Genomic DNA, 16565 nt, shown 5'->3' with positions numbered 1-16565 from the left:
AATAACTGAAGTATATTTTTCTTGATTATGGTGATTATTTCATGTACATAACATAATGTCAGAACAGACCAAACTGCAGATTTCAAATATATGCAGCTTATTATTTTTCAGTTTTATCTTAAGTTGTAAAGCAAAAATTTTAGGACCAAAATAAAACTAAAGTCTTAAAGAAAATAAAGATAAATATTCTTCTGGCCACCCTAACTGGGTATTAGTGTATTAGTGTTTCTTTTATGTGAATGCCCACTCACACCAAAAATACAAAATATTAAGCCAACAAATGGTAAGGATAGATCAAGCACACAGCAGACATTTATCAAATAAATACAACCAGTAATTCAGTAAACAAGAAATATCCATCCTCCCTAAAAATCAATAGCCTTTAAACTATTAAACTATTAGAAGTCTCTACTTAAAAATAACTCACTTGGGGGCACCAGGGTGGCTCAGTCAGCTGAGCATCCATCTTTGGCTTAGGTCATGATCTCACAGTTAGTGAGTTTGAGTCCCACATCGGGCTCTGTGCCAACAGCTCAGAGCCTGAAGCCTGCTTCAGATTGTGTGTCTCCCTCTCTCTCTGCCCCTCCCCCTGCTTGCACTCTGCCTCTCTCAAAAATAAATAAACATTAAAAAAAATAAAAATAGCTCATTTGTAGTGAGACTACGTTGAAACTGATACCATCCCTGACCTTCATGTGAACCAATGCCCTCTGATCCTTCTGAAAACATAAGTATTAATTTCCACAATATAGAAATACATTCAAGTCATAGCTACCTCCCAGATACCCATGTGTTTACCATGAATCTGCTATTTGTTTCCAAACCTGTTTATACCAACTGTTTTTGACATTTTAACTTGTATATGTTAGTATCATTATATAAAGAAATATGAAAGAAAGATTGTTTTTTATGAAAACTAAGTGAATACTCTAAAAAAACTCATTTAAGAAGGCTACAAATTTTATTTTAGTAGCTTGGAGTCAATTATAAAGACTGGGAGGAAAGATTCCACAGTAAGATTAACTAAATTCTTATTCAAAACAGAAACCAAAAAATTAGGAGAATGAATTACTAGTGTGGTTAATATAAGAATAGGCAGAACTCCAATTAGGGAGAGCATGCCCTGGCCCTATAATGAAACACGGGTAAATGGTTATGGGTTGTAAATAAATATGGTTTAAGGTATTCACATAATTTTCTATGATTTAAAGTAACTTTTTTAATGACAAATCAATTAACTATCTTAAATTAATTGGGCACATTGTATTCTAACTTTAAATCCTTTGGCCAAGGAATTTCATATCTGAGACACAACCATCATCCAATGTGGAAAAAAACCCATGAATAATTGATGTGTACTAAGAATTATAACTTTAGTAACAAGAAATACAGAATAACCTTAATATATAATAGTACATTTATAGTATGTGAAAATTTTACATTTATAGTATGGAAAATTTTATAATTTAACCAGAATTTTAAAAGCACATAACAGTGTTTAGGAAATAAAAATATAAAATAAAATTGCATAGATCTTAGGGACCAGAATATGTTACAAAAGCTTTTATTTTGAAATATGGTTGACCCTTGAACAATGCAGGTTTAAACTGCATGGATCCACTTATATGTAGATTTTTTTCCAGTACTGTAAATTAATTTTTCTTGCATATGATTTTCTTAATAACATATTCTTTTCTCTAGCTTACTTTAAGGAAGCATTATATAACACATGTAACATATAAAGTATGTGTTAATTTATGCTATTGGTAAGAATTCCAGTCAACAGTAAGCTGCTAGTAGTTAAGTTTTTGGAAAGTCAAAATTTATACATGAATTTCTGACAGTGCAAGGGTCGGTGCCCCAAAACACCCTGAGTTGTTTAAGGGTCAACTGTAATTATAAGTTCACAAGAAGTTGCAAGAGTACCCTTTACCCAGTTTTGTCCAACGAATACATCTTACATAAAGCACAATATCAAAACCATGAAACTGATATTGGCACAACGCATATGTATAGTTATATCATTTCATCACATATGTGGATTCCTGTAAACACCACCACAATCAAGACACAGACCAAGACCATTACTACACCGATTTTACCTCTTGTGCTCCCTCTTTATAGCCATAATCACCACCATCACTCTCCCATGCTCATCCCTAACCACTAGCAACCACTAATATGTTTTCAATGGTTATAATTTAGTGATTTCCAGAACGTTCTATAAATGGATTCGTTTGGCATGTGACCTTTGGAGTTGGCATTTTTCATTCAGCACAATGTCCTTGAGATTCATTCAAGTTGTTGCAGTATCAATAGTTCAGAAAAAGAACAATTTTAAAACACAAAACATAGTTTCTGGAATTTACAAACATGAGTCTAGTAAGGAAATAAAATTTATTTTCTTTCCTCGGTATTTCAAATAAAAAAGAAGCTCCAAGAGTATGTTATTTCAATCTGAGTCTTGCTCATAATAGAAAATTCATTAATTAACCTTAACTTGCCCAATATACCCCTTGTTTCCTCTTGACTGCTAGGACTTTTATGACATTGCATTCTCTTTGTTGTCCTCCATTAGCCTTAACCTCTCTTCTGCCACTTCCTATTCACTATAGCCAGAAGCCATTTTCCCCTACATTCCTGATTTTCAACTAAGCAGCCTATTACATCTTCTCTTAATTTAGAGCCTATTTTGCTTAAATTTATGGACATATTCCAGTCAAAAAAAAAATACAAATTTCTTAATAGATTATATACTCTTTGTTAACCTTTCTTATCCTAAAATGAAATTGGAAAATTAATAGATGTTAGTTAAAAGAATGAATTAATGAGTGCAAGAAATACAGAACCAAGGAGAATTTAGGCAGAGTAAGAAAAATACAAGATTGAGTAGGGAAAATTAAAAAAAAAAAAATTTTTTAGAAATTTACAAATATCTAAATGAAGACATTTACAAATATCTAAATGAAAAAAAAAGAGAGAAAGAAACTCAATTAAAGCATTAATAAATTGACTACTGGAGAAAAAGAATGACACCTTTTTATAATATGAGGAAAAGAAAATGAAGAGGACTGAATTGGGAGTGGAATTTGGAGGTGAAGAGAAGGGTCATTTGGAAATTCATGCTGAAAAGGTTACTTTTGGCTCTAGGTCTCAGGCTTTTGTCCATGGGTTTTTATTCCCTGAGGAAGAAACCTGAGACCAATATTTCAGAGATGGTGCTGCCTCAATAAACATCTGGGCTCTTAGCTGCAATGATGGTGTTCCTGTGCTGGCTCAACCATCACTCACCTGGGCAATGTCCTCTTGTCTCATCCTGTAAAAATATCCAGGGCTCTTTTCCCTTCTCCAGTAAACAGAACACATCTGGCTGATAAATGCAAAGTCCTGATTAGAGATAAGAAACAAGAAATGACCAAATGGTAGAGGTTTCAAAGTTTGCATCTAGTCCCTTAGTTATGAAGGAAGAAAAACACTTATAGGAAGAGCAAGAAAAAAGCATAAAGTATTTCCAAAGGATGGAGAGGGTGGATGTTCCCACTGAGGATCACTAGGACCAAATTTACAGAGTGTAAGCCATTTTTCCAGAAAGAAGTCAGACATTCCCCTAGACACTTGAAAGACAATTTAAAAATTCACAATGTAGAAAGCAGAAAGTTCTGGGGTCAGTTTGTGAATCTTACCCAGTGAGATCATGTTGCTGTAGTTCTCCAACATCACATCTCTGTACAAATGTCTCTGTTCCAAGTCCAGGCACTCCCACTCCTCTTGAGAGAAGTCTACAGCTATATCCCTGAACATCATCAACTGCTGAAACAACAAACCCAAGCATCAATGGTGAAATTAAAAGAAATCTTTTAGGTAGAAGGGACACAAATGAAAAAGGGCACTGTAGGAAGTGGGACACTCACTGAGCAAAAAACTGAAGTTGGCTGCCTGTAGTATGGGGGACGGGGGGAAATGACATGGAAGCTGAATGCCTATATGTTCTTAAAACCTCCTGTTGTTCAGTCACAACATCCTTATGACCTTTCCGTGACAAATAGCAGACAACAGGATGACAGTCCAGAATCATGAGTTCTTTGTTGATACCACAGGGATGCCACACCAGGCTTAAATGACTAACTCCAGATTTATTATGTGCCAAAAGTTTCCCTTCCTCCTTAGGCTATTTTTAGTTGAATTTTCTATTAGCTGAAATTGAAAGGATTCTTGGAAGAGATACACTCCCTAACTGAGTATCATTTTCTGTGGAGAATACCATTTTCTGTGGGAATGTATAAAATCTCTGGGCTCTAGGCTAAGTAGTGACAATCAGCACATGTCTTATTAATATTAATCTCTCATTGATTTCCTGGCAAGATCCCTGATCTCTCTGAACTTATTAACCTTCCATCATACCCTCTATTTAAAAGCCATGATAAAGTGCCACATACTAAAATGAATACCAACCATTACCAACTCTCACCTTTAATAATCGATATATCCCATTCTACAGAGTAAATAAAAGCTTTCATGTAGTGTATCCTGTTTAGCCACTCAGTTCCACTTTGTCAAGCCACGGATTTGAAAAGAAAGTCTCTACTATTTCCTTTAAGGCAAAATATTTCTCCTCCTTCAGTGCTCTGTCAAAGTATTAGGATGCAGGAGGTGCTGAATGCCATGTTGGACAGAAGAGGGACACCTAGGGAAGGCAGTGGACTGTTTCCCAGCTATCACTTACCACACTGAATAGTGACTTAAGTAAGCAGTTTAAGGATAAGAAATAAAAATGCTCATATGATGTGATATAAATGGTTATAATTTTTGGAAAGAGGCAATTCCAACTCACATGGGCCATGACTTAAAATTCTAAGACTCAGTCTTCTAGATTCCTCTCTTGGTGAAGCACAGTCTTGAGAAAGCAGAGCTAGAGGGAAGGAATCGTGAGAGGTCAGGTTTTCCTCAGAGCTTTCAAATGGACTAAGAATTCCATTTTCTTCCCTGAAGAAAGGTCAGAGGGAGTCTGCAGAAATCCTGGCCCAAACCAAAATCCAAGTCCTCATTCTCTCTCCTCCTCTCTCTCAGTCCTAAGTAACCACTAATCTACTTTTTGTCTCTGTAGATTATTCTGGACTTTCATATGAATGGAATCTTATAATATGTGAACTTACTATGACTAGTGTCTTTCATTTAGCATAATGCTTTCAAGGTTCATCCAAGTTGTAGCATGTATCAGTATTTCATTCCTTTCTGTGGCTGAATAATATTCCATTGTATGACCTAGATCACATTTTGTTTACCCATTCATCTGTTAATGGACATTTGGGCTGTTTCCACCTTTTGACTATTATAAATATGCTGCTATGAACTTTCATGTACAAGTTTTTGTTTGAATACCTGTTTTATGGTTTTCAGACTATGAGATTTACACTTCACCAATTAAATTTATTCCTAAACATTTTACGCTTTTTGATGCTATTGTGAATGGAACTATTTTCTTAATTTCATTTTTGGATTCTTCATTGCAAGTTTATAAATATACACTTGATTTTTATCTATTGATCTTGTATCCAAAACCTTTTTTTTACCCCAGGGGCAGGGGAGGGGCAGAGGAAGACAGAAAGAGTGAATTATTTTTTTTTAATTTTTTAATGTTTATTTATTATTGAGAGACAGAGCATGAGTGGGGGAGGGGCAGAGAGAGAGGGAGACATAGAATCTGAAGCAGGCTCCAGGCTCTGAGCAGTCAGCACAGAGTCCCACGTGGGGCTTGAACTCACAAACTGCGAGATCATGACCCAGCTGAAGGCGGATGCTTAACCGACTGAGCCACCCAGTCGCCCCTAAGGTAAAGAGAGAATCTTAAACAGGCTCAGCAACCAGCACAGAGCCTGACCCTCAATCTCGAAACTGTGATATCATGACCTGAGCCGAAATCAGGAGTTGAATGCTTAACCAGCTGAGCCACCCAGGCGTCCTTTGTATCCTAAAACTTTTCTAAGCTCCTTTATTAGTTCTCATGGTTTTTCTGTATATGGATTCCTTAAGATTTTCTATATTTAAAAAATCATGTCATGTGTAAATAGAGTTTTATTTCTTTCCCAATATAGATGCTTTTTTTCTTTTTTCTTGTCTAACTGCCCTGTAAAATCTCTACAATATTGAATAGAAGTGGCAAAAGCAGCCATTCTTTTTCTTATTCCTGATCTTAGGGGGAAAACATTCAGATACTCACTACTAAGTATGGAATTTTTGTAGGTGCCCTATATCAAGTCAAGGAAATTCCCTTTAATTCCTAGTTTATAGAGTATTTTTATAATGAAAAGGTACTGGCTTTTGTCAAATGTTTTTTCTGTATCTATTAAAATGACCCTGTAGTTTTTGGGTTTTATTCTATTTATATAATGTATCACATTAATTGATTTTTGGATGTTCAGACAACGCTGGGATATATTCCACTTGGTCATATTGTATAAGTGCATTTATAGGTTGCTGGATTTGGTTTGCAAGTATTTTGTTGAGGATTTTTAAACTCATTCTTATGAGATATGCTTTGCCTAGTTTTGGTATCTGGGTAGTACTGGCCTCATCAAATAAGTTGGGGGATTGGCCGTATTCTTTAATTGCAGCAGAGAAGGCACTGGGGAACTCAGAACGGATAGTAGGAGTCCTCCTGAACCAGGTTACATTCTGAACAACAAAGAAAACCTGGTTGTTCAGAGGAACCATATTTTAAAGAAATTGTCTTCTACTGCAGTAACAGAGGAGGGAACTCTTGAGCAGAAGAACCTAAAAGCTACCTTTTCAGGGGAAAGCACCAGTGAATATTTAGATATTATTTAGATAATATTTAGAGAAGTATTACCTAACATTCTACTATGAGTAAAAAAATATTTGATGATACAATCACAGCTCTGAGGCAAGACTACATGCACAAATGTTACAATGATCTCAGGAATGGGGAAGAAATGATGAATAGACTATACACAAGAGTTAGTAGAATTCAAGTATGAAAGAGAACACAGGCAAAACCACTTTAGGAACAAAGAATAAACTACAAGAAGCACAAGGTATGACAAATATAGAAAGTGTAGCATGGACAAAGAATACAGAAATTAGTGAATGGAACAAAATGAAACAAAGAAAGAGATAACAATTATTGGAAGAAAACAATGAAAGTCAGAGACAATCCAACCTGTAACTAAGCAGATCCCTACAGATGAAATCCAAATCAAGGAAGAGAACAAATATTAAAAACTACATTTTTAACATTAAAAAATAATTTCCTGAAACAAAGCATGAATATACATAATGAAAAGACACCCCATATGCAGAGAGAAAGGACTCAAAATGTTCATTTTGAGTCTTAATAAAATTTCTTAATAAACATTTCTTAATAAAATTATTAGGCTAAAACCCATGGGAAATCAAGATAAAAATATCAAGTTACCCATGAGAAAAAGGAAATTCAGTTGTCATTAGACTTCTCCACTAAATTCAGTTCCCCAAATAGTGAGGTTAGTCTCTCCAGTATACTTGTGGGAAAATAAATGATAGAATCAAAGAATTAAAAAAAATTTTTTTTAATGTATATTTATTTTTGAGAGAGGCAGAGTGCAAGTCGGGAGTGGCAGAGAGAGAGAGAGAGAGAGAGAGAGGGAGAGAGGGAGAGGGGGAGGGAGAGGGGGAGGGAGAGGGGGAGAGAGAGAGAGAGAGAGAGAGAGAATCCGAAGCAGGCTCCAGGCTCCAAGCTCTCAGCACAGAGCCCACAGGGGGCCAGAACCCAGGAGTTGCGTGATCATGGAGCTGTGAGATCATGACCCAAGGCAAAAAAACGGACGTTTAACCAACTGAGCCACCCAGGTGCCTCCAGAGTCACCCAGGGGCCCCCAGAGTCAAAGATTTTATATGCAGCCAAGCTGTCCTTCAAGTATAAAGGATATAAAAAGTTTTATGCTGCACGAACTTAGGGAATATTGTTCCCAGGAGTGCTTTCTAAATTACTGGAGGACATATTCGGCGTTACTGCCGAACACATTTAAAAGCAAATCTAAATTAAAAAATAAGATGGAGATTATGGTACCAGTATGCTGAATGGTCCCCAAAGGTTATCTACTACTTGGTATTAACACTGTGTAGTTGCCTCCTGCATTGAATAGAGCAGATTTATGTACCAAGAAGATATTGTGGGAACAATGGAGGAGGATAGGTCAAAAAGGACATTATGGCTTCTACCGTACATACTCTTGCTGTCTTTCTGCTCTGGGGAAAGCTGTATGACATGTCACAAGGACACTATAGCAGCCTTACAGAGGTCCACATGGAGAGGAACTGAGGTCTTTTGCCAATAGCCAAGTGAGGGAATCATCTTAGAAAGTGATCCTCCAGCCTCAGTCATGCTTTCAGATGACTGTGGCCTGGCCAAGAGTTTGGCTGCAACTTTGTGAGACACTAAGCCAGAGACTCCACGCTAAGCCACTTCGAAGTTCCTGATCTGCAAAAATGGTGTTAAGATAATACAGTTTTATTGATTTTTAGGGTAGTATGTTTTACAGCAATAACTAATATAGGGATAAAGCTTACAAAATGGAAAAGAGACAAGTTCACTGATTGCCTCATTTATAATAACTGAGAGAGAAAGGATTTCATTTAAAGCAGCCAAGTCATTAGTAGAAATACAGAAATATTTAAGAATAAAAACATGAAGTCAGAGAGAGTAAAACGTCAACTACATTTCAACTTACAAGCAAAAATTAGGAAATTAAAAGTTAGATTTAAAATGACAGTTTTTGGGGCACCTGGGTGGCTCAGTCGGTTGAGCGTCTGACTTCGGCTCAGGCCATGATCTTATTGCTCATGGGTTCAAACCCCACGTCGGACTCTGTGCTGACAGCTCAGAGCCTAGAGCCTGCTTTAGATTCTGTCTCCCTCTCTCTCTGCCTCTCACCCACTCATGCTCTCTCTTTCCTTCAAAAACAAATAAATAAACATTAAAAAAAAATTTTTTTTAATAACAGCTTTTACAATAGCAACAAAATTTTCAAATACTTATAAATTTAACAAAATAAGTACAAGGCCTCTGCATCAATTACTACAAACAATAGAGTGAAATTGCAGAACATCTAAATGAATGGAGGAATTTATCACATTTATGAGATGAAAGGCTGATTATTTTCAAGATGTCAGTTTATCTGCAATATAATGGTATAAAAAGGTTAAAAGTAAAAGGATGGCAAAAGATATACCATGGAAATCATAATCAAAAGGATGCTAGAGTGGTTACATTAATACGAGACAAGGTAGATTTCAGAGCAGAGATTATCAGGGAGGAAAGATAGACTTTTCAACAAATGATGCCAAGTCAATTGAATATCTATAAGGGGGAAATAAATTGATCTTTACCTTACAACATACACAAAAATCAATTCTAGAAGGTTTGTACACCTAAATGTGAAAGATATTAATATAGAAGATACAAATATCTTCATGCCTCTGGGATAGGCAAAGATTTCTTTTTTTTTTAATGTGCATTTTATTTTTGAGAGAGAGAGAGAGTGCCCATGAGCAGGGGAGGGCAGAGACATAAAGAGACACAGAGTCTGAAGCAGGTTCCAGGCTCTGAGCTGTCAGCACAGAGCATGACGCAGGGCTCAAACTCACAAACTGTGAGATCCTGACCTGAGCCGAAGTCAGACACTTAACCGACTGAGCCACCCAGGTGCCCCAGGAAAGATTTCTTAAATAGGGTACAGAGAGTACAAACCACAAAGGGAAAGATAATAAATAAAACTACAATTTACTTCTTGATTTGTATTTATTTATTTTTTAAATAAAACTACATTTTAAAAAGCAATTTCTGTTCATCAGAAAAGAACTAGTGAAAATCAAACCATGGATTAGAGGATATTTGCAATACAATGGCTGACAAAGGATTCACATTCAAGCTAAATAAAGAACTTGCTCGAATCAACAATAAAAGGACAGACAAGCTCCCCCAAATTTGAACAGCTCCCCAAAAGGAAAGGCAAAGGACATGAACAAGCATTCCCCAAGATATCCAAATGGTCCATGGACATTAAAACAAAAGCATTCAACTTCATTAGTCTAATAAAACCGCACTGCAATGCCAGTATATAGCCACCATACTGACAAAAATTTTATAGTCTGACAATACTATGTGTTAATGAGAAAGGGGAGCAGTTGGAACTTGCACACGCTGTTGATGAGTTCAGTTATTTTGGAAAACTGAGATTATCTGCTTAAACAGATTCGCTTACACTATGACCCAGCAATTTTTCTCCTAGAAATAGACTCAAAAGAATGGATACATATGAACCCAAAATGACAAGTGTAAGCATGCTCCTAGCATCATTATTCATGAAACAAAACATATGTGCATCAATACTATGACAATTATTGAACAGACAAATACAGTTGATGTATTCATGCACTGGAACATGCACCTAGCAAGGTGAACACACAATATGGATGAATCTCACAGACAAAATGTTGAACAAAGGAAGCCAACAAAAAAGGTTACATACTGTATGATTCTACATATATGTAAGTTAAAAAACAGATAATATATGGTGGTTACTTTGGGGAGCTCCTGACTGAACAGAAGCACAAGCGAGATTTCTGGGGTGCAGGTAATGTTTTACTTCTTCATCTGAGCTTTTATTTTATGGGTGTTCCCTTTGTGGTAATTCACTTAAGCTGTACAGTTTTGATTGTATTATCATGTATACACTTGACTATATATGATAAACTCGAATAAAAAGTTCATTTTACAGGGGCACCTGGGTGGCTCAGTCAGTTAAGCATCCAGCTTCCGCTCAGGTCATGATCTCGCAGTTTGTGAGTTTGAGTCCTGCATTGGGCTCTGTGCTGACAGCTCAGAGCCTAGAGCCTGCTTCAGATTCTCCCTCTCTCTCTGCCCTCCCGTGCTCATGTGCACTCTCAAAAATAAATAAACATTAAAAAAAATTTTTTTCAAGTTCATTGTACAAATTATGGAGAAATATAGAAAAGGCAAATGCAAATAAAAAATAATAAGCAGGGGCCATGATCTTGGGCATTCTAAAATACGAAAGCCTAAAATTCATGATAAAAATAAATATGAATATCTCATATATCAACTCACAGAAGCAACTTAAAGCAGAAGTTACAGGTTATATAAGATAAAATTTCATTCATAGAGTATTTTAATACATTTTAATCAATCAAAGACAAATAAAGTGGAAAACAAGTAAGTAACTGCAGACTGGCCATATATTAGATCATAAAGAAAAGTTCATTAAATTTCAAAGTTAAAAAATAGCACAATGCAAGGGCGCCTGGGTGGCTCAGTTGGTTAAGCATCTAGTTCTTGATTTCAGTTCAGGTCATGATCTCACAATGGTGAGATTCAGCCCACATCGGGCTTCAAGCTGAGTGTGGGGCCTGCTTAGGATTCTCTCCCTCTTTTTCTGCCCCTCTCCTGCTCACTTGCTCTCTCCTTCAAAATAAATATTTTTTAAAAACTTAAAAGAAATCACAATGCAGCAAAACTGGAAATTACATGTGAAGAGAGGGCCTATGTGCTTTACCTGAATTCCTCAACTTTATCAATAGGGACTGAGTTCCCTTCATGTAATAGGGCTCAAGACTCCTCCACAGCACTAAAGGCTAAGACGCTATACCATTATATGAGTTTTCTGAGTAACAAATTATCATAAACATAGTGGCTTAAAACAATACAAATTTATTATCTTACAGTTAGTTGGGCAGTTAGGTACAAGTCAGACATGGTTCTCACCGGGCTAAAATTAAGGTGTCAGCAGGGCTGTGTTCCTTTCTGGAGGCTCTAAGGGAGAATTATTTATTTCCTTATGTTTTCCAGATTCTAGAGGCCACTGGCATTGGCTCCCTGCCTTTAGTCAGCAATTTCGCATATCTCTGACCATTCTTCTTTTATCATATCTCCCTCTGATCCGAAAGGTTTACTGACTTTAAGAATCCATTTGATTAGATTAGGCCTAATTGGATAACTTAGGACAACTCCCTCATTTCAAGGTTCTTAACTTAGTTTCGTTGCTTTGTAAAGCAAAATATTCACAGGTTCCAGGGATTATACCCTATGCAGGGGCATTACTCTGCCTACCCCAACCATCTGTAAAGCTTCTATCCTTGGCTCCCCTCTTTCTGAGGGATACTCAAAAATCCACCTCTTTCTACCCCATCACTTCCTGTCCAACAGTCTTGAATCCAAGCAGAATAAGCACCAATATCCCCTGTGTCCATGTTGTCCCTGTGTCCATCATAAGAAGCCCTAGATTCCCTGATAATCTCTCTTTTCAGACAGTGCACTCCCCACTGGCTGAATGTCCCCTCTTCTCATCCCTCTCTAACTCTTGACACTTTCTAGTAGCTCTCTGGAATTCATAATTCATTAATAACAAACTCCTCTTTTATCTCCAACCACTTTGAATATTCCCTTCACCTTTGGGTCTAAGGGAAACCTGGCTCTCCCCAGAGGACTCTGAAGGCTTTCAACATCCCCTTCCCCCCCCCCCACCCCCCCAGACTCTTGCCACTGGGTATGAAAGCAGGGCAGGTATCCTCCTTGCTTTTATTACTTTCAGACCTTTCTCCCTCCTCCAGAAAATCTCCAAGTTGGAATTTCATGCCTTGCATTACATGTAACTCACCACATCTCAGGATATTTCCCCTTGTTTTTTGAAAACGTGAGCTCATGGCTCATTCTCTGCAACACTACACTACCCTGCTTTATTCTTGGGCTTGGCTCACTCATTCTTACTTGCCCTTAAAACTTTTTCCCTCCCTCGTGGCTCATTACCACCAGCATACTGAGGCGTTATTTCCCGGCCTCTGCCCCCATCAGCTGCTGCTCCATTTCTCTGCTCATATTTACAGAGAAACTCTTGGAATGTGTTCTCTACACTGTCTCCTATTACTTTCCCCTCATTCTACACTACCCTACCCAATCCACCTAACGGCCACCACAGAAACTGCTCTCCACACATTTACGAATGACTGTTACTAAACACAATAGTCTGTTTCTGGCTCCACCGCTGCTGTTACTACACTTACACACATGGTCACGCACAGAGTGATGTAGTCACAATCATATACATGCACAGTCACACCTAAATATGTGTGTAAATACGTATTTAGTAAATACGTCATTACTATCACGTACAGCTCCCGTCACCATCGTGCCCATGCAAACGCAAACACACACACACACACACACACACACACACACACACACCCCACCCCTACCGCTCCTGAGCGATTACCCATATCCCGATCTCGTACCAATTTCACACAGGCACCCACAGATCCCATCGAGATCGCTGGCGCGGAAGCTGACACACACAAATACAGCTCCCTACCGTCTGCCTTCCCAACCCCCCTTGCTTGCTAGCAAGGCCTGAGACTCCGAAAATATTAAGCCCTCACTGCACTCCCCAGGGTCATTCCGCTTCCGGATCTTAGACTTACCTGACCCTGCGGTCCCTTCAAAAATGTTCCGTAGGGACTCGGGCGCAAGCCTTCCTATGGTCCTGAAAGGGCCAGTGTGCGGACAGGAAGCTGCTTCGGCTATGATGGACATTGGAAAATGCAGTCAGAGCATGGACAGCCTTTCAGAGATCTCACGATCTCAATTCACAGGCCTTGGCCCCGGGCCCACATCCTTTCCCTGGGCAAAAACCATCGCCTTCACAGTTGTTTACATCAGTGGCCAGGAGCTTCTATTAGTTCCAGGCCGCGTTTAGAATGCAAGACTCAACCCAGGCCTCCACGCTGCTTCCCCACAAATGGATGCTCCGGTCTGGAAACCTGGACAATAAACCAACGCGACCTTTCACCGGAAGTAGCTTTGGACGCGATGGCCCCTGGGAAACGTAGTTCAGCGCTCAGAGGAAGGATGTAATTCTTTGCAGGTTGAGTTCTTTATCTGGGCATCTGATAGATATGGTGTGACAGAATGGTCCGGTGACCAGCGAGTCCTTACTATCTCCGTCTGAGCATTGGCCAGGTGTGGTGGATATCTCTTATCCCACAAGGCTCGACCTGGGGGTAGGATGAAGGGGCCCGGCCCCAGGAGGGTCCCCTATCTGCGAAGTCATGGGAGCTGCTGCTTTAATGAGGTGTAGTATCCCTTACATCCTCAAATACCTTATTCCCATCCTCCAGTTACCCTTAGAGAGTTTGGTTTAAATTAATATTCAAGCTTACATTAGTATTTTGTAAATGTTGTTCATGTCTTAGCCTTTTTTTTCCTGAAGTTAATACTTGCTGCCTTTTAAAATTTGCTTCCCTTTCTCTGTGCTCATTATGTAGATGGACAGTATGTCTAAACTTTCTGATGGAGTGACTTTTTTCAGTACTTTCAAATTCAACCTTTAAAAATAATTGCCTTTAAAATATTTTTATTGTGAAATAGGAAAGACCTGAAGACAAGTGCATAGAATGTGTATGTTCAGTGTAACTCCATAGTAATGAAGAGTATATTTGGTATCTCAAGAAGAAACAGCCTATGCATATAATATTTCTGATCACCAGTCTCCAGCTGATCACTAACTATCCTGCCTGACTGGTGGGGTAATAATATTGTGAAGGCTGCTTTTGGGCAATTAACTTTAACAATGGAAACCTGAGTAAGGTAGAAGGGCCCGTAGTAACCCCCTGGCAGAATATAAACATGCTCTTTAGGTGACCCACCTCAAAATATCCATAAGCCCCAGTTGACCAATGGGTTACTTACACCAGGACACAGGGACCATAAAAGGAAAATTAAGGGGTGGGAAGCTGTAGTCAGTTACCACACCTCCTCACTTTCCCTCTTTAATTAACTACAGCTTCCCACCCCTGCCGCACTGCAGACAGTCTCTGCTTTGCCTTTGTGCCCACTGCTTTCTTGCGGTATATTCGATAAACTTCTATCTCCTTTGTTTTGCCTTGGATGAATTCTTTCACCATCCCCATTGTCAGCTTCTACCAGATCTTGTCACCAACATTTGGTGGCTCCCATCGAATCAGGGGACCCCACAAATATCTTGGCTTGTCAGTTATCTATCTTTAAAATTTACATAAGCACATATGATATTGTATGAATTTATCTTGCTTAGTTCTTAAAATCCTAACTGAATTAACTCAAAACTCTACACTAAAGACTTTGCAGAAGAAAATGTATGCCCACTCAGGATGAAAATTATTTTCCTCGTTACTGTTGTGTCATGGGACCCCAAGATCAACACTCTGTCCAAGGTTGAATGATTCACTAGAGGAACTCACAGTGAAACAATACAAAGGGAAATTAGCAGAGAAAAGGTGCATGGAACAAAGTCCAGGAAAAACCAGCACATGTTTCCAAGGATCCTTTCCAAGTGAAATCAAAGAGGACATTAATTTCCCCTGCAACAAGTTTTGACAACACATGTGAAATGTTGCCAACCAGGGAAGTTCACTAGAGACTCAGTACCTAGAGTTTTTATTGTGTGCTGGTCACATAGGGAGCCTCTGCCAGGCACATACCAGAATTTCAGAAGGAAAGCAGATATTTAACAAATTATATGATTTACACAAACAGGCATAGTGAGCCATTTTTGTCAAATAGGATAGTGTGAATCCCCTCTGGAAATCTAAGTTCTAGGTGCAAGCCAAGGGCCAACTGTGCAAGCAGACATTTCCAGGGATAAGAATTCTCAGGTCTGCTATGCTAAGACTTTTCTGCACACCAGTGTCCTACGCAAAATGTCTGGCTTTCAACAACAACAAAAATTAAAAGGCATATGAAAATACAAGGAAAAAAAAAAATCAAGATGTTCCCAAGAGATTAAAAAAAAAATCCTAACTAGACTCAGGTATCCTTAGCTTGTTGCCGTGTAACTTCAATCTATACTCTGTCTTCACATGGCCTTCTCTTGTATGTCTTTTCATCTTCTATTATAAAGACACTTGTCATTGGATTTAGGTCACACCCAGATTATCTAGAATGAACGCACCTAGAGATTCTTAATTATGCCTGAAAAGAAAACTACTTTTACTAAGTAAGGTCACATTCACATGTCTCGGGGTTAGGATATGGACATATCTCTGGGGGCCACAATTTAACCCACTGCAATCTGTTACTATGTTTATTCTTACCCTAATAGATTTCCTTAGAATTCTCATCCTCCCACTATTATTTTTTTTTAAATTTATTTTTGAGAGAGAGCGCGCACGTGCACATACGTGTGAGTGGGGAAGGCAGAGACAGAGGGAGACAGAGCATCTGAAGCTGGCTCTGCACCGACAGCAGAGAGCCCGATGTTGGGGCTCGCACTCATGAACCATGAGATCATGACCCGAGCCGATATCAGGAGTCAGAGGTTTAACAGACTGAGCCACCCAGGCACCCGTCATCCTCTTACCGTTATAAATGACATCTAGATACTGACAACAAATAAATGTTTCTCTTTAACATGGACTGTCTCAGTGGTTTAGGAGAGCAAAGACAAAATTCTTCATCTATCCCTTAAAATTTGCTCATTCCATAGTTTTATTTCAGTAAATAACAATTCTGGTTTTCAGTT

The 16565-nt window shown here is 38.4% G+C and overlaps 2 protein-coding genes across 7 annotated transcripts in view; one reads left to right on the top strand and one right to left on the bottom strand.

Moving 5' to 3' along the window:
- LOC122208712 (zinc finger protein 345) overlaps nucleotides 1-16565 on the top strand; it is a 100073-nt gene that overhangs the window by 49817 nt on the left and 33691 nt on the right. The window lies entirely within an intron of this gene.
- The window catches only part of ZNF790 (zinc finger protein 790), a 31132-nt gene that overhangs the window by 10067 nt on the left and 4500 nt on the right, over nucleotides 1-16565 (bottom strand). For 3 of the 6 annotated variants that reach the window (XM_042920087.1, XM_042920086.1, XM_042920082.1), the window contains exons 1-4: nucleotides 13489-13953; nucleotides 4832-4909; nucleotides 3684-3810; nucleotides 3292-3387 (exon numbers count right to left, since the gene is read on the bottom strand). In XM_042920087.1, coding sequence (XP_042776021.1) covers nucleotides 3292-3387; nucleotides 3684-3810; nucleotides 4832-4840 — 232 coding nt within the window. In that variant the 5' untranslated portion in view covers nucleotides 4841-4909; nucleotides 13489-13953. Of the gene's footprint in view, nucleotides 1-3291; nucleotides 3388-3683; nucleotides 3811-4831; nucleotides 4910-12671; nucleotides 13105-13488; nucleotides 13954-16565 lie in introns of those variants that run through there. The other 3 variants (XM_042920085.1, XM_042920083.1, XM_042920084.1) reach the window with 3 other exon arrangements.

Source organism: Panthera leo, chromosome E2 (assembly GCF_018350215.1).
Source record: "Panthera leo isolate Ple1 chromosome E2, P.leo_Ple1_pat1.1, whole genome shotgun sequence".
Lineage (NCBI taxonomy): Eukaryota > Metazoa > Chordata > Mammalia > Carnivora > Felidae > Panthera > Panthera leo.
Note: the sequence above shows the minus strand (reverse complement) of the source record. Positions and strands in the feature narration are given on the sequence as shown.